This window comes from Microtus pennsylvanicus, chromosome 1 (genome assembly GCF_037038515.1).
Source record: "Microtus pennsylvanicus isolate mMicPen1 chromosome 1, mMicPen1.hap1, whole genome shotgun sequence".
Classification (NCBI taxonomy): domain Eukaryota; kingdom Metazoa; phylum Chordata; class Mammalia; order Rodentia; family Cricetidae; genus Microtus; species Microtus pennsylvanicus.
Genome location: NC_134579.1, coordinates 111,859,434 through 111,878,002, shown reverse-complemented (window position 1 = coordinate 111,878,002; position 18,569 = coordinate 111,859,434). Strand labels below are relative to the sequence as shown.

At 50.8% G+C, this 18,569-nt stretch overlaps 1 protein-coding gene across 1 annotated transcript in view; it reads left to right on the top strand.

Annotated features, from left to right (window-relative positions):
* The first annotated feature begins 234 nt into the window (after positions 1 to 234).
* Tmem132b (transmembrane protein 132B) overlaps positions 235 to 18,569 on the top strand; it is a 287,729-nt gene continuing 269,394 nt past the window's right edge. Inside the window, exon 1 of the mRNA XM_075978132.1 lies at positions 235 to 522. Coding sequence (XP_075834247.1) covers positions 462 to 522 — 61 coding nt within the window. The 5' untranslated portion in view covers positions 235 to 461. The remainder of the gene's footprint in view (positions 523 to 18,569) is intronic.

Sequence of the window (18,569 nt, the reverse complement as noted above, 5' to 3'; positions counted from 1 at the left end):
CCTCCCTTCCCTTCCTCCTCCTCATCCCCTCTCAACTCTATCCACTCCCTCTTCTTCTAACCCCGTTCCTCCTCCTCCCTCCTCCCTTCCCCTTCTCCCTCCTCCTCCTTTCCTGTCCTCCTCCCTTCTCTTCCCTCCTCCTCCCTCCTGCTCCCTCCTGGCTGCTCCCCTCCTCCTCCGCCCTCCTCCCTTCCCTCCTCCCTTCTCGGCTCGCTCACTCTCGCGCTGGCTAGAGGGGCGGCCGGCAGCTGGCGCTGGTCGAGGCGGCGGCGGGATGGGACGCGCGCTGGGGCGCAGGAGCCGCGGCGCCGGCGGGGGCCGCGCAACTCGGGCCAAGTGCAGGGCGGGCGCGCGCTGAGCCCGGGCGCCGTCTGCAGCCGGCGGCCGAGCGCGGAGCCGAGAGGTGCGGGAGGCGGCGGCGCAGGAGCGAGCGGAGCCCCGCGCTGGCTCCCGGGAGGACCATGCGGGCCCCGGCCGCGTCGCTCGGGCTGCTGCTGGCGCTGAGCGCGCTCCGCTGCGCAGGTAACGCGGCCGCGTCCCCTCCCCGACCCCGCGCGCAAAGTTGCTGCCTGGGTCCCAAGTCCCGGGCGGCCGCCGCCTCCTGCTCTTGGCGGGGCTGGGAAGCCCCGGGGCGGCCCAAGCCCCGCGCGCGCGTCCCCTATGCCTCCTCTCCAGTCCCAGCTGCCCTTCGCATCCTTTGGGGGCTCCGGGAGCCACAGGCGGGGCTCTCCGGATTCCCATCTTCACTCGGCGGGGCACCCGGGCTCAGGGGTCTGTGTGTGTGGGGAATGTCGTGGCCCAGCATCCGTGAACCTCTGTCCTGTTGCCTGGACACCTGCGGGGCCTGGAGGTCGTCTTGGCCGGCGTTGTCTGGCTTGACCGTAGTCCCTCCCGCGCCCGGTTACCCTCCTGTCTCCAGCCTCCCAAAGCCACCCACTTCCCCAAGTGTCTCCCGAAGGCAACCTGGTAACCCCACTGTTCGTCCCCTGGAAGCTCAGGTCGCTCTAGAGCCCTGGCCTGTGGACTGGCAGGACCCGGGAGCGTGGTCCAGTAGCCCCGGGTCGGGTCGCGCTGGCATCTGGTGATGTCTAACGTATCGGTGTTCAAAGCCCTTGCCCCGGTATCGGGGATTCGCTCAGCTGTCGCCTAAAGCCCGCGAATGGGGAAGTCAGAATAGTCAGGTATTTGCTGTTTGCAGGCTGGGCTGGAGTTGACTCAGCTCGGCCACCTCGGTGTTGTTACGTGTTGGTTGTAGAGGAAGCTTATCCTAAAATGACAGTACCCCCTCCCCCACCCCAGGCAAGTGGAGACAATCCCAAAGGCTGGGAAGAAGCGACAGTCACGAGCCATGTTCATGTGCGTGCGAGGGCTGTGTTCTCCAGACCTTTAAAACACACGTTTTGAGAGCAGGTAGCTCAAGACTGAGAGCATCCCTTCCCGTTCCTTAAACCAACCAACCGCACAGATACCCAGAATGCAGAAGGAAAAAAAAACGCAACCTCAACTTTGCGGCTCTGATTGCCTGGGTGAGGTCGCACTTAGGAGCAAGCTTGGATGCCGACTTTTTTTTTTTTAAATAAGGATGACTATGCATGGGGAAAAAAGTAAATATTGCCTTCCTCCCCGATGCCCTCAAGTGACCCCAACTATTTACTAAGACTTTCCGCTTGGAGAGATAGTGGCTGGTCCTGAGCTTTGGCTGGGCCCCGGAGGATGGCACTAGTCTTAAAGTGGAGGGTTCTTTCTTGGCGTGGTTAATGAGCTGCCGCGAGCTGTTTGGCTCTTGGCACTGATCTGCGGCCTGGAGTGGGCTACTGACGGGGTCCAGGCCGCTTCCTCAGAGCGGAAGCCCTGAGTCGCGTTTGCCAAAGTGCACAGTCCCTCGGACTTGAAAATTGCAGTGTTGTGTCTATTTTCTCTCTCCATGGGGGTCAGCGTTCGCCCGGCTGTGTTCAAGAGCGGATCTGGGCAGCCTTGGAGGAGGAAGCTGCCTGTCTCTTGTCTTGTGCCAGAATGAGTCCCCTCACCCTGTCCAGCCCCACCCAGCCACAGAAGAGCCTGTGCATGACTCTGGGCAGCTTGTGGTGGGAGGGAGGATGTGCCATCCCTGGGAACCCATTCCTGGCCCTCCGATAACACTGTCAGTACAGCCAGCAAGGCAGAGTTTTCCATGCTTGGGGTCCTTGGTCGCCCATGCCTTCCACCGGTTCCCACCAGGGACATAAAGAGAACACAATTTGCTAAGTCTATATTTAGCTCCAAAGCAAGGGTGATGTTCCTGAAAGAGCTGCCTACACTTGGTTGATTGGGAGTTAACCAGCTTCGTCTAGAGCTGGCTGCATTTTCTAGATCGTTTCTGGACCAACCTTGGACTGGCTGGGGTCCTGGGAGAGGGGTTTGAGAGAGTTCATCTGTGAGGGGGTTCTCCCATCGCACACGCGCGCGCGTTGTTGCCTGTGCCCCCTTCCTGCGTGGGCAGCTACCCCGGAGAAGGAGAGTGGTAGGCGGACTTCTTGGAGCCTCGTGAGGGCTGAAGCATACGGAATTGTACTTGGTTGGAGTCAGCACAAATCCTCCGGCTTAGCGACCAGGGGGTCCCATCATTCAAACCATGTTTGTGCATACTGTGGCTTTGGAAGTTAGTGATGCATTTACAGACCACGTCCCCTGGGGGAAATTGACAAGCCTTGTTTTGTTGACCCTGGGTGCTTTTTTTCGAGAGGGGGGGCTTGTCTGTGGAATGGGGTGGGTGGGGTGCACCCCAGCCCCCTCAGAGAGCCTTGCTAGTGACAAGTTTGCCATTGTAGGGTCGGCGCTGTTGGCTTGCAAGTCACAGGGCTCAGCCCTGCCTAGTCCCCGTGCAGTGTGGCAAGTGGTCTATTTGTTTCTCATTACACCAGGTCTTGGGAAGAGGTGGCCCTGTGGTGTGGGGAAGGGGATGGGGTGGGGGAAAATGCTAATTCTGTGGCAGCCTCCAGTGATTTAATGGCATTGGGGACCTTCTCAGAGTAAATCATCTGGTGCCCCTCCTCCCGCCAGTGGCAGGAACCGGGAGGCGTGGGGCTTCCTCAGGAGCTCCGCTTGGGTGACTGGAGCCAACAAAGAGTGCAGCGGTTGCCATGATTCGTAGGACAAAAAGAAGCCCCTTATTTGCTGGCTCGGAGTCTGGGAGGGTGGTCTCGGCCAGTAAAGCCCTTAAGGGTTTCCTTCTCAGAGAGCCCCGAGTTCCGGGTAGCCCTTTCTCTCCTGGGTCTCAGTTGAGAGGGATGGAGAGAGTCCATTTTCCTGCAGGCTGTAGCTCTCGGCCCCATGGGCCTGAGAGGGGGAGGAGGGGCTTAGGTACCACCCGCAGCTCTCGCAGAGGAAGTGTTCCAGAGCTGGAAGGGGCCTCTGAACACAGCCCTGCCTCAAGGTAGGAGGCTGGGGCCAGGCGGTCCAGGCGGTGTGAACTTCATTTAGACTGGTACTCTCTCCCCTGGCTAAAGCTCTGCCTTCTCAACTCATTGCCCTGGACCTTCTAACCTCACACCTCGCACTTGGCTGTGAAGGCGTTTTCCACATAAGGAGCCCCAGGCTATGACAACAACAGCCCTTTGATAACCCAAAGTAGCCCAAAGTAGCCACCTGAAAGACAGGGACAGGAGTCAGAAGAGTGCAGGTGCTGATGGGAGTCAGCTCTGTGTGGCAGGTTCTCTGAGCCTCTTCTGCTAGGAGCACCAGAGAGCCTGCTCCTCTGCAGGTGGGTGAGGGCTTCTGTTTACATTTATGGGTGAAGATATTTACAGGGGAGACTAAGCAAACTAACTTCCATCTGTATGCCTTGGCATGTGCACTCTCCCAAACAATACTTTAAAAAAATAAAGGGCAAATATTGGCAGGCCCATGCATGCACACCTGCCTCCTGATCCTTTGTGGTTTCTTGTTCTTTGCCCCCTCCCCTGTGTGTGTGTGTGTGTGTGTGTGTGTGTGTATGTGGAGGTCAGAGGTCAACATCAGGGGATGTGCGCTTGCTTTTTGAGACAGTCTCTTACTGAATCTGGAGTTCACCAACTAGTCTAGGCTGTCTGGCTAGAGAGCCGAAGGGATCCTCCTGTCCTTGAGGGGCTGGGGTTACAGAATGCGCTGCTGCACCTGGCTTTTAGATGGGTGTCGGGGATTGAACTCAGATCCTCATGCTTGCCTGTAAGCACTTTACTGACAGCCACCTCCACAGCCTCTGGTTCTTCCTCTTGAAGGTGTCCTAGAATTGGTAGTGACATAGTCTGGCTCTGCCTGTGGTCTATCCCAAGCCCTTTCTAGCTGCAGCTTCACTGACTTGCAACAATTACAACAATCATCTTGGGGTAGGCACTTGTGCATCGCTTTTTGCAGATGAGGAAACTGAGGCTGGGGAGGTGGCATGTTGGGTGACCACCAGAACCGTGCATAGCAGCATTGGCATCTCAGGGATTTCTCTTAGCTACCGTGCTCTCTGTATGAATGTTGATTTCAGGAGAATGTGTTTGTTTTTAATTGATGATGATGATGGATGTGTGTAGGACCTCAGTTACCACGGGGCATATGTGAAAGGCAGAGCATAGCCTGCGAGAGTTGGTTCTCTCCTTCCACCTTCATGTGGGAATTGAACTCAGACCGCCAAACTTGTGCGGCAAGTGCCTTTTTACCCACTGAGCCCTCTTACTGGTCCTGAGTTTTGGGGCTTTGGTTTGGACTCAGGAACATAGGGTTGTGTCTCTTCCTGAGGGGAATGTTGTGCCTCTCATGAGGTATTCTGTTTGGGAGAAATTAGTCTTCTCAAGTCTGTTCAGTGGAAGCTTCTGCCGTTGGTTGCAGAGATACCTGGTATTGGGGAAGATAGAGCAGGTGAGAAAGGCCCACTGATGTAGGTGCTGGCCACCTTTGGGGACATCTGGCATGGCAGTCTCATTTTTTTTTTTTTTTGGCTTGCATGGAGAAGAAAGCCACACAGTAAGTGAAATAAGTCAGATTCAGAGAGACAGATATCACATTTCTCTCATTTATAGATCCTTGATTTTATAGAGGCACAAAAAGTCATACATGCACGTGGGGTGTGAACATAGAAGAGGGTCTGTGGGGTGAATGGCAATTACGGGAGGGGAGGGACGGAAAGGGAGGCAAAGGGCAGATGTACTTATCTGAAAATGCCTATGTAAGCCATTGCTATTTTCAATGAACATATGCCACCTAAGGAAAAAAAATGAAATTTAGAACACAAAGTTGGTGATGGGCATGGTCATGCATATCTTTAAATCCAGCAATCAGGAAGCTGAGACAGGTGGATCTCCACGAGTTCAAGGTTAGTGTGGTCTACATAGTGAGTTTCAGGCCAGTCACAGGGTACAGAGTGAGACCCTGCCTCCTATAACAAAATTGGGAGCCTGGACAGAAAGCTGATTGGGTAATCTTGGCTTTTAAGCGTGAGATCTGAGTGAGTTCCCTAGGACCCACGTCAAAAAGCCAGGTGTAGTGAGTGATGCATGCTTGCAATAGCTCTGGGGATGTGGGCACACCCGTGTGGGGCTCAATGGCCGTTTCAGCCTAGTCTACTTGGTGCATTCCAAATAAAAACCCAAGGTGGAGAGAACTTGAGAAATGACATCCCAAAGCCATCCTCTGGTCACCACTTGCACCTTCAGACGCAATGTAAACACACACACACACACACACACACCAACTCCTTCCTCTCAACTGGAACTGTCAGTGTCTCAGTTTAGGTTTGAGATATTAGCAGCATTGGCTTAGCCCCTTGGCCTCTCCAAAGCTCCATTTTCCCATCTGGAAGCTTGACCCTGAACTACTTTTCTAAAGATCTCATTCTGGGACTGGGGTTCTCCAGCAAGCACAAGTCTTGTGATAAAATTTACAGGAGTGAGGCTGTCCCCATAGGCAGAGCTACAGAGGGAAGAGTCACAAGCCATGAAACACCAAACAGCTTAAAAAATGCTGTGTCTTTGGGCTGGAAAGATGATTTAGCTGTGAAAACTGAATTTCCAGCTCTTTAGGAGGACCCTAGGGTTCAATTCCCAGCACCCATGTTGGCTGGCTCACAACTTCCTGTAACTCCAGTTCCAGGGCAACTAATGCCTTTTTCTGACTTCCTCCGATGTCTGTGGCATGCATATGTTTGGGCATGTGTACATGCACATATAAATAAAAATAAAATATTAAAAGATAATATTGGGTATTGAATATAGCCAAGGCTGGCCTTGAACTTGAGAGCTGGGGTTACAGAGTTGCACCACCATGCCCAGCCACCAAGGGGCTCCTTGATGCAAGACTTCATTGGGGTTCTTGAGTAGCTCTTGGAGTGAGATTGGCTATATCCCAGGTAGGGACCCAGAGGCACAGAGAATGCCAGGGATGAACAGTATGGCCTGTGTGTGCAGAATGGGGTCTCTTCCTTGAAACTCCTGATTCTACCCTGATGGTACCACCTTGGTCGGGAGCCTGCTCCATTTCCCTGACCTTAGTCTTGGGGGGACTGTGAGTTTGGGGTGTGTAGCACAGCTTGGATGATGATGGGGAAGCACCAACAGGAGTGTCCGATGTGGAGAGACTGGCGATGGTGCTGATGAGAATTCTTGGTAGAAGCAACACTTCCTAAAGATGCTCCTGGGGCTGGAGAGGTGATGCAGGGGTAGGAGCACTGGCTGCTCCTGCGCAGGACCAGGTTCTGTTCCCAGCAGCCACATGCTCATCTGCAACTCCAGCTCCACAGACACGGGGCACATATGTGGTGCACAGACATATATGCAGGCAAGAGACTTCATGTATTAAAAAGAAAAATTCAGGGACTGGAGAGTTGGTTCAGCGGTTAAGGGCACCTGTTGTTGCAAAAAACCTCCCTGGGAACCAACTATGCATGTTGTGCACAGACGTACATGCAAACAAAACGCTCATACACATAAAGTAATATAAAAAAATCTAATGAGTAAATAAAATTTCTTCCTTATTTTCTCTATATTTTTATCTATCTATCTATCTATCTATCTATCTATCTATCTATCTATCTATCTATCTATCTTCTATCTATCATCTGTCATGTGTGGTGCTACAGTGCATGTCTGGAGGTCAGAGGTCAACTTGCTGGAGATGGTTCTTTCCTTCTACCATGTGGGTCCCTGGGATTGAACTGGCTCTGCTTTAAGTTCTTTTAGCCATCTTACTAGCCTTTGTTCTCGCTCTTTCTGTGAGAATTTTTACTTCGTTATTTATTTATTTAAATTTAATTTGCTCCTTTGGCAGTTGCAAACATGAATTTAGACAGGCAACATATGTATTTTTTTTTAACCTGAGACCTAAATTACCAAAAAGAACCAGCTCTGGAGAAGGGTTCCAGGCAGAGGAATGGGTCCCTGGCATCTCGCTGCAGAGCGTCTGGAACACAAAGACTCTGGATGCTCTGTCCCTCACGTGCTCACTCAATGCTCACTCACTCCTCATCCAACAATCACACATTCATCATCACTGGGCATCTGGAATGCCACAGGGGACAAAAGGATGGCTTCAGTCTCATGGGAGGGGCTGTCACTCTCAGCTGGTAGGCAACAAAGTGAGGGAGACATAAATACCTGCTCGGTGGCACAGGGAGAGGCAAGGTTGGGGGCACTTGGGTTGTCATCCAGCGCTTGATTCTGCTTCTCCCACACAGGGCTTGGAGAGAGGGAGAAAAGCCCCGTCCTTTCTATTTAATTCCAATGCCTTCTCTTTGCGCAGCCACCTGGCTCTGCCTTTGGGGTGCTTGAGTCGAACTCCTTCCCCGATGCCAGGCTCCTTGGCTGATGCACGCCCTCCCTCTCTCCATGCTCTGGGCCCAAAAATAGTTACATAAGAAATCGATGGGGTCTAATCGGGCTCACCAAGGTTTATGACTGAGGGTGATTGATTGCGAGCCTCCCTCTGAGCCTGGAGTCTCATAGCTTTACTTTGAATTAAGCCACTGAGCACACACTCTGGCGACTGGTCCAGTGTCCTGGGGAAGAGTGGCTGTGAGCATTACTCCTTGGGGTCAGCTCTGGTCTCCTGTCCTCCAGGTGGGGGTCCTTGTATGCTGTGCCATCATCTGTGGGTACCCCTGGGGTTACTAAGGAGCCAACTCGCTGGGGATGTGGGGATGTTCCCAGTTTCCGCTGGCCACCTGTGGGTGGTCATATGACCTGCAGACCTTACCTCTTAGCTGCTGTCATTTAAGAACTGGGTGCTGTCAAATATTGTAGGTTTGGGGGTTTCCACAAGAAACATCAGGATCTCAAGTCCAGCATGGCGGTTCACGGTTATAATCCCAGTGTGTAGGGGTGCAGAGGCGGGAGGATTACTTCAAGTTCAAGCTGAGCCTGGACTACATAGTTACAGAATAGTCTGTACTACATAAGATCCTGACACGTGTGTGCACGCACACACACACACAGAGATACAAATGCAGATGCACAATACAGTGATTGGGAAGTGTGGGCAGTGTCCAACTGCACCGAGACTCAGTTTCTCTGTCTATAAAGTGGGCAGCTGCCAACCTTCTTCCTCACAACCGTCTTCCAATTTATCTCACCGTTTGTGCACACTCTTGTGAATTCTGACACATTTTTATTGCACTTTCCTGAGCCTGGTGACAACAGTGACAGGCCGAGGTCCCTGACCTAGGGTGTGGCATGAAGGCAGCGAGCTTGAAGCCATGATAGTTGGGAACATGGCTTCATCAGGGGAGGCTCTGCAGGAGACACTGCAGACAAGGGTGCCAGGAGAGGATGGCTTATCTTCAATGGGTTTGAACAGTGGCATTTGAGCCAAGGCCTGAAGAGGAGAAGGGGGAGGTGGTTAGGTGGGTGTTAGTCAGGGTTCCCTAGAGTAACAGAACTTATAGAATGAATGTCTGTGTATGCATCTATGTATGTATGTATGTATCTATCAATCTATCTATCTATCATCTACCTACCTACCTCTATCTATCTATCTATCTATCTATCTATCTATCTATCTATCTATCTATCTACTATCTATCTGTCTGTCTATCTACTGTCTGTCTGTCTATCTATCTATCTATCTATCTATCTATCTATCTATCTATCTATCATCTAAGAGGATCTATTGGAATGACTTACAGGCTGCAGTCCAGCTAATCCAACAATGACTGGCTGAGAATGGAAAGTCCAAGCATCCATAAGGCTGGATGTCTCAGTTGGCTGTAAATATACACTGGGATCCCCAAGAAGTAGGTTCCAATGCCAGTGAAGTAATGGATATGCCAGCTGGGTGAGGGCAAACCAACAAAGAACAAAAGTGTTGGAGTACAAAGGAGTTCCACCATAGGCCAGAATGCAGTATAACAAAGGTTTATTTATTTGGGGATAAACTCACAATAAGGGTAGAGATCTGCAGTTCTCTGCGTGCGCTGGGAACTGGAACTGAATCCAGCAGTCTAGAGGGCTGCACGCGTGTTTCATCTGCATTTATAGTACATGAGACCACACCCAAAGTGGGCCAGTATCTTAAAGGCTATTGGCTGAAGGGTTCCCACGGAACAAAAGCTTCCCTTTTCCATGTCTTTCTGAAGGCTTCCAGAAGGTGTGCCCCAGATTAAAGTGTGTGTCTTCCTACCTCAAAGGTCTGGACTAGGAGTGGATTCACCCACTTCAAACGAAGCAAAAGTCTCTCACAGGAGTGGCCTCCATTTCTGGATTATAGTTCATTCCCGATGTAGTCAAGTTGGCAACCAAGAATAGCCCTCACAGTGGGCAGCACGGAGAAAAGTGTTTAAAGGAACGGCAGACACAGAGCTCTAAGGAGGGAATGTGCCTCGCAGGGACAAAGAGCATAAAGGAAGCCAGCAAGGTTTGTCTGAGTGAGGAAGGACAAGGGTGGAGAATGAGGGCTCTTGAGATGACTCAGTGGGTAAGGGGGCTTGCCGCCAAGCCAGACACCTGTGTTTGAACCTTAGAATCCACACGAGGGGAGGAAAGAACAGAGTCCTGCAAAGTGACCTCTGACCCCCACACATGTACCATGGCACACGTGTGCACAATATACACATGCACACAATATTGTATAAATAAATAAATAAATGTTTAAAAAAAAGAATGGGAAAGGAGGCCAAGGAAGTGATGGCGCAGAAGCTCCTGGTGATGAGTGACATTGGCAGGCATGAGGAGGATGGACACCGGCGACCCTGCTGGCTACTGCAATAGCCCAGGCAAATGATGGTGAAGTCTTACTGGGAACTGCAGCTGTTGAGACTTGGGCACAATTTGAAAATTGGTCCTGGGGTTTACTGATAAGATTTCTTTAATAAATATTTCCGGGGCTGGAGAGATGGCTCAGTGGTTAAGAGCATTGCCTGCTCTTCCAAAGGTTCTGAGTTCAATTCCCAGCAACCACATGGTGGCTTACAACCATCTGTAATGAGGTCTGGTGCCCTCTTCTGGCGTGCAGACATACACACAGACAGAATATTGTATGCATAATAAATAAATATTTAGAAAAAAAATAAATATTTCCATGGGTGGGCTGGGGGAGAGGCTCAGTTGGCAAAAGGCTTCTCTTACAAACTTGAGGACTCGAGTTTGAGGGTTTATGTTAAAACAAACAAACTGGGCATACTGGTGTGCCCTTGGAATCCCAGAACTGGCGGAGCAGAGACCAGGCCAGTGTGACACCTTGTCCCTAAAACAAGGTAGATGGCACTTGAGGAATGACACCTGAGGCTGGCCTCTGGCTCTGCAGGCATGTGCACATGTACCTACACACCTGTGCAAATATGTTTCCTGTGTTCTGACTGTGTGTGTGTGTCAGTGTGCTTGGAACTTGGGCCACACTGATGTGAGTGAAGTGACACACTTTGCAGAGAATCTGACCTGTGAGTCAGGTTCTTACTTTTTTAGATACCCCCAGAGCCATGCAGAGGTTATGCGTGTGAAGCCAAATCAGGGGCTGGCGAGGTGGCTCAGTGGTTAAGAGTACTTGCCGCTCTTACCGAGGACCTGAGTTTGATTCCTAGCACTCATAACCTATGGCTTGTACCTGCCTGTAACTTCAGCTCCAGGGGAACTGACACCCTGTGCTGGCCTCCGCTGGTACCTGCACTCACATGGTACACACACACACACACACACACACACACACACACACACACACACACACTTGAAAAAAGAACCAACTAAGTCAGGTGTTATGGTGCACACCTGCAATCTCAGCACTCTGGAGGTAGAGGCAGGAGGATCAAGAGTTCAAGGTTATCCTCACTTATATAGTAAGTTCCAGGCTAGTCTGGGCTATATGAGAGCCAGTCTCAAAAAAAGCAAACCAGCAACCAACAAACAGAAGCAACTCTCAGCATAGACCGGCAAGGAGGGTAAAGTCAAGGTGGTTCATGAGACAGGACACACGCAATGTTGGCTCTTAATAAGTGTGAGTAACTCTTGATAATATCCTGGTGATAGTTGAGGGGATCCAGGCTCAGCTCCTCTCTTAACACCCTCCCCCCCACCACACCCCCAACCAAAGCAAGCTGGAATAAGGTACAGTTTGGTTCCTAACTGGGATCTGGCAGATTCTGCTCGCATAGTGGGTGTGATTATTTTGGCACCACACTGAGGTTTAGCTGATATGGGTTCTCAGGCCATTGAGTAGCTGCATAGATAAAAGGTGTGTGCCAATGAAATTCTGTTTTTCCAGGAATTTCCATGACACTAGAGATGTGAAAAGCCATTCACCCAACCCTCTGCTGGCCTTGGCTCTTTAAATATTGCTTGTTAGTTCTTGTACTCTTTAAACCAGGCATTTGGGCTGGAGACACACCTTAGCAGGTGGGGGTGCTTGCCACCAAGCCTGATAACCTCCATTCCACCCTCAGAGCCACGTGATGGAAGAAGAGAATTGAGTCCCAAAATTTGTTTTCTGACCTCTACATATGTAGCATGAAACTCATAGCCAGCAAATAAATGATAAATTAAAGTAGGCATTAGCACACAGTGGCCTCATGGATTGTTATTGGCCCTCTGCTTGCTGTTTGTAAATAAAGTTTTATTGGGACTGGCCCTCCCTGCTTGTTTATGGGCTGTTTCAGTACCATGGGAGTCCAGCAGTTGTGATGGGGTAGTACGAATGGTAGTAAACCCCCTATTCTCTGTACTTCCTAAAGATGCAGTTTGCCTCACATAGTCAAGCAGGGCATTCTCTGTGCGTTCAGGGGCACTTCCACTGTGGAGAACAAGGGGCCCTTTCTAATGTCAAAGAAATCATCCAGCTCCGGAGTGAGGACAATGGCTGCTTTGGTGTCTCCTGGTGGAAAAAGAACAACATATTGATCGAAAGTGGCTGTCAATTCAGCAGCCTTTGAAGGCGGGTCTGGTAATTACAGTAGCATTTATGTAACGTTTTAAAAATAGTAGCACATGTGTAGGCTAGCTATATTTTACTCTGCAGGCACAGCCTGATGGCTCACAGCTCAGAAGACCCCCTCACCGGGCTGCTGCAGCAGTATAAGCCCAGAGACAGTGACTCCCACCTTCATGTCTCTTCTCTGACCCCGTGTTTATCTATTTCTTACTGGATCATTTTAAAGACATGCATGCCTATAATATTTGAAAATGTCAACGCTGAGATTTAGGTATACTCCCAGAGATGGCACAACAAATACAGAAATTTGTCACCACTCCAGTCTGGACTCTAAAACCTGCAGTGTCCCAGTCTCCAGCTGTGGGATATGTGGTGGAAGTGGTTCAGGTGTGGATGGATCCAGGTGCCTGATACTGTCCTAATCGTTGCTTTCTCTTTCTCCCTCCACCCCTTTAAGTTCTCTTTTCGTCTTTGCCAACTTAATTCAAACCTAGGCTTGCTCTCAGTGATGACAGGGTGAGCCACAGCCAGCCCTGGCCTGTCCTGGCACCAGTAAGAGGTCAACCGTCTTTTTCTGAGCCGGCTCAGCGTGAACCCCAGGGCTGCTTTGATCTGGACTAACTCGGGCCCCCTTCTGACCCAGGTATCAGAGACTGTGCCCAGGTGTGGAATGCTGTGTCTGGTCAGACAGAAACTCACCTTTGAGGCTGGTACTGGACAAGGTGTGCTTCCTCAGGAAGCAATGGGCTGAGGCTGGCTGCAGGCTGCTGAGGGAGGAGGAGAGGCTGCTCCCATGCTGTTGCTGACCCAAGGGCCATTGTCTACCAGAAGGTGACTTCACACTCAGACCCTGGCTGCCCTTCTACATAGGCTATTGAACTATGAGTTCTCCTTCCCCCTCAGTGTTTGCACATGGGTTTTGGCTACTTCGTATAGTGTCTTAGTTAGGGTTTCTGTTGCTGTGAAGAGACAGCATGACCATTGCAACTCTTTTTTTTTCTTCTCTGTATGACTACCATGGCTGTCCTGTCCTGGCATCTGCTTTATAGACCAGGCTGGCCTTGAACTCAGAGATCTGCCTGCCTCTGCCTCCCAAGAGCTGGGATTAGAGGTGTGAGCCACTAACGCCTGGGCAACTCTTATAAAGGAAAACATTTAATTGGGGCTAGCTTACAGTTTCAGAAATTTAGTCCATATCGTCATGGCAGTGCATGGCAGCATGCAGGCAGACATGGTGCTGAAGGAGGAGCTAAAAATTCCACATCTTGATCTGAAGGCAATGGGAAGTGGACTGAGATACTGGGCATAGCTTGAGCATATACAAGACCTCCCTCAAAGCCCACTTCCATAGTGACACACTTCCTCCAACAAGGCCACAGCTCCTAATAGTGAGCTCTCTATGAGCTAGCTTATGGGGGCCACTGCAGTTACAGTTACAGTCAAACTACCACATAGAATGCACAGAAAGTTGGGAAAGTGGGGCTGGATAGATGGCTCAGTGGTTAAGGGCACTTGCTGTTGTTCCAGAGGACCTGAGTTTGGTTACGACACCCACAGCAGGTGGCTCACACTTAATAACTCAAACTCCAGGGGTTCTCACACCCTTCTGACTTTCTTGACCCCTGCACACACCTGTATACACACACACACACCTGCACGCGTAGTGATATTTTGTGTTTTAACAAATAAAACTTTCCTGAAGATTAGAGAAGCAAAGCAGGCAACCACTAGAGAGGTTTTTTTTCCTCTACCAATGCTCAGACCAAAGGGACGATCCTGTCCTCAGACCGCATCTCCAGACTGCTTCTGTCTCCACCAAACTTCAGACTGCACTGTTTCTTCCCACCTTATATCCCTCTCTCCACCCAGCCTTATCACTCCTGTCTCCACCTCCCTGGTGCTGGGATTAAAGGCATGTGACTCCCGAATACTGGGGATTAAAGGTGTATGCCACCACTCCCTGGTGTCTAGTGGCTTAGCTCTGCACTCTGATCTTCAGGCAAGCTTTATTTATTAAAACACAAACAAAATATCACCACACACACACACACACACACACACACACACAATCTACAATCTTTAAAAAACGCTTGAAAGACAATCCATATCTGCCTGCCATAATGGTAAGTGGACTTTACCCCCCACTGCCCTGCTACTGGAGGGCTCCCATTGAACCAGGTACACCAGCTTCTGAGGGGGTTCTCTGGGGCGGGTGGTTCTATCTGGTTCTTCTAAAAATTATCCTTTATTACCTTTTATTTATTTATTTTTAATAGTTTATCATGGGGAGGTCAGAGGACAACTTGCAGAAGTTGACTCTCTCCTTCAACCACATAGGTCCTTGGGTTTGAACTCAGATCCTCACATTTGGTGACAAGTGCCTTACCTACTGAGCCACCTTGCTCCTGTTGTTTGGTTCTTAAGCACCCATGGGCACTGATATAAAACCCCTGAAGACGTGTATATGTGTGTTGTTTGTGAATGTGAAGGAGTTGGGGTGGCCTCAGGCAGGGAGCTGGCATTGTTAACTTTAGTGAAGGAAGAAGGAAAGGGCCAGGAGAAGGGGTCAGGGAGGGAGACAGTCAGTGTCTGTGACAGGGTGCAGTTGTTGGCCACTTCTACCTTCTTCTAGAATAAAACCCCCAGCCCCTCACTGGGGGATTCTAGGCAAGCACTCACCATTGAGCCATACCCCAACCCCACACTGAGGGATTCTAGGCAAGAGCTCTACCACTGAGCCACACCCCAGCCCCTCACTGGGGGATTCTAGGTAGGTGCTCTACCACAGAGCCACACCCCAGTCCCTCATTGGGGGATTCTAGTTAGGGGCTCTACCACTGAACTACATAGCCAACCTGTGCTGATTTTTCTTTGAGGAACCCCAGTCTCCCCCTGTTCCAAAACTCTGGTTTCTATGTTGCTGACTCTTCCCTCCTCTCTTGGGTGGGCTCATGATTTGTATCTGACCAATCAGAGTGTTCCTTTTCTTGGGCCTCAAGGACTGGGTCAAGGTTAGGGACAGTAGCCTGGCTGGGCTGATCACCATTAGCCCTGGGAAGCTTGCTGCCACCTTGGATTGGTGCTGCCTTGGTGGTGGAGCCTGTGGGAGGTGTTCCTGTCACTATTAGATTCAAATGAGCATGTAGAAAACGCTTCAACCAGCTCACACTGTGACTGTTTGGTTCCCACATCTGGGCAGGGTCTGAGGAGAGAGTCTTCAGCATCAGACTATCTAGGGAGAGGGTCAGTTTCTTGGCTCCTAGTCTGCATCTTGTCTGCGGGGGCTCCCATGCCTAGAACCTCATTTCTTGCTAATGGTGGTCCTTCACCAGCCTCGCCCCTTTGCTCTGTTGATGTCAGTGGTTGGGGTTGGGGACACGGCTGTCAGTAAAGTCCTTGCTGTGCAAGCTTGAGGACCTACCTGAGTTTGATCCTCAAGATCCCTGTGAGAAGCTGGTGTGGGGGCGTGTGCTTGTAACCCAAGTGCTGGGGAGGTAGAGACAGGAGCCTCTCCAGCCTCCCTAATCAGTGAGAGACTCTGTCTAAACCAAACCAAACTGTGGTGGAGAGGTCCTGGGGAGCAACAGGTTGAGATTTTGCCCTACCCGGTACCCCTAGCCATCTTTCTAGCCCTAAGCCTTTCTTTTTTTTTCCTTGACTCACTTTAAGCTGTTTCCATTGAAATCAGGAAATCTTGATAAGTATCAGGTAAAGCTTCTCAGATGGCCTTGTCTCCCGGTGGCCTTGGCCTTTCCTCCTGGCCCCAGCTGTGCTCCCCTGAGAGCTGGTCTCACTAACGTGCCAGCCGGGTCTGAGCCCACGGCGGGCAATATTGGTGTGGATATGTATCTAGCCCATTCCCCTTGCCTATTCCCCCTCCTTGAAGACTATCAGGTGAAGCAGACGCCATCTGCCAGTGATGACTGATGTAAGCGTCTCCTTTGTGCCCCTTCCCTCCCCGTCAATCAAAAGTGCTTCTTAAGTGCTCTTTCTCCTGCACCTGTCTGGTTGGCACTGAATGTCAAAGATGAAAATGTTATTGATGTTCCTACCTCAAGGCTCATGGGAGCTTCACCAGGCGAGTGAACCTCACAGAGGCCCTGTTGTTTATTTATTTATTTAGAGACAGGGCCTCACTGGGTAAGCTCAGGCTTGCTTTGAACCTGAACTATTACTGCTTTAGCTTGCCTGGTGCTGGGACATCTGGCATGATTTGGGTGGATATATTTATTTATTTATTGAGACAGAATTTCTCTGTGTAGCCCTGGCTATCCTGAAACTCCCTCTGTAGACCAGGCTGGTCTTGAACTCAGAGATCTGCCTGCCTCTGCCTCCTGAGTGCTGGGATTAAAGGCGTGCACCACAACTGCCTGGCTGATTTCGGTGGGTCTTAAAAAAACTAAAAAGAGCCGGGCGGTGGTGGCGCACGCCTTTAATCCCAGCACTCGGGAGGCAGAGGCAGGCGGATCTCTGGGAGTTCGAGACCAGCCTGGTCTACAGAGCTAGTTCCAGGACAGGCTCCAAAGCCACAGAGAAACCCTGCCTCGAAAAACCAAAAAAAAAAAAAAAAACTAAAAAGAAATTTAAAAGTGATTCCAGGGTCCTTAAGGACCTCTAGGTTCCACCCATTTTTACATTTGAAAAGCTAATCAGTTTATTTAAAATAAATGGGTGTTGGGCTGGAGAGATGGCTCAGCTGTTAAAGGCTAGGCTCACAACCGAAACTATAAAATGAATGGGTATATTTGCAGGCATGTATTTATGTTCGTCATGTGTGTGCAGTGCCCAAGGAGGGTCTCGGACCCTCGAGAACCGGAGTTACAGATTGTCGTGAGCCATCATATATATGCTGGGAACTGAACACAGGTCCTCTGGAAGAACAGCCAGTGCTCTTAACTGCTGAGCCGTCTCTCCAGTCCCTGGATGCCTCATTTTAGATTTGATGTCTTCATACTTCCCAGCCACTGGCAGAGCCATTGCTGACCCCAGCATGTTCATTTTCAAAGACAGGATTTTGTAGTCGGTTTTTAGGGTCAGTAGGAGGTCCTTGCAGGATTTATGTTGCCCGTGGGCACAGATAACTAGAAAACATCATGTTTTCTTCACGAGTCACGAATTTGTGCTGTACAGTGGGACTTACTCGTTTTCACCTGTCCTTTTTGCCAGCGTTTCTCGGCTGTCAACAGATGCTAGATCTGTACCAGGCTGGGGGCAATGACAAGGTTTTAATTACTAGTAAGTAAAGAAAACCTGCCTGGTACAGAACGAGACCTGAAGACTGCAAGTTCAAGTCTAGCCTAGGCAACTGATGGAGACCGATGACTCAAGATGAAAAGAAAAGGAAGGCTGTAGCTCAGCGACAGAGAGCTTGCTTAGCAGGCAAGGGGCCCTGGGTTCCATGGGCAGTCCTGAAAAATAATAAAGGGAACGTGAGGAGTCAAGGGCAAGACACTGCCCCTTTTAGGGTGGCGTGGAGCCCTCAGGGTGACGGCTTCACTGAACTTTCTCCACAGACGAGGACTGTGGGGCTGGGTGTCTCATTCCACCCCTACAGCAATAACAATTCAACCGGAGGGTTTACAGGAGGCGTGGCTCCGAGGGGCGTGGCTCCGAGAGGGCAGCGCTGAGGGAAGGTGTGGCTGGACACTGCTTGGCTCAGGGAGGTCTGGTATGCAGTGGGATGGCTGGGAATCCTGATCCTTCCCCCTTTTCTTTGAGGAGTCTCTTTGTGGCCTAGCTGTGACCCACCTTCCCACACAGAAGCCGGCTGGGTGGGGCATTTCATCTCCTGCCGCACGCTCCGAGAGCTCAGCCAGTTCCGGGGAGCCACCAGCTTTGGTTTCAGTGGTCTTGTGTTCTCGGTTCTCAGACAAACCCTCCCATTTTTCCTCATTCACGCTTGCTCCCCAGGGCTTCATTCTGAGCTGTTAGCATTCCAAGGTGGCAGCAGCAGCCTTCATCAATGCGAGAAACTTGAATTAGAATATGAATTTCACCTGGGGCTTGGGCTCATTGTTTCTGAGCTGAGCGCACATTTACCAGCGGGAGGTGAGTCGCGCTCTGTCTCGTCTGGCAGGCACCTGGGGGAGGGTGGGAGGTTCTGAAGCCCCAGCGAAGGGCCCGGCTCTCTGTGGGTGTCCTATGGGAGGGAACCTTTGCCAACGTCTGCTCTGGAGTTGAGAAGTGGTATCTCAAGACCAGTACCGCCCAGGGGCATCAGG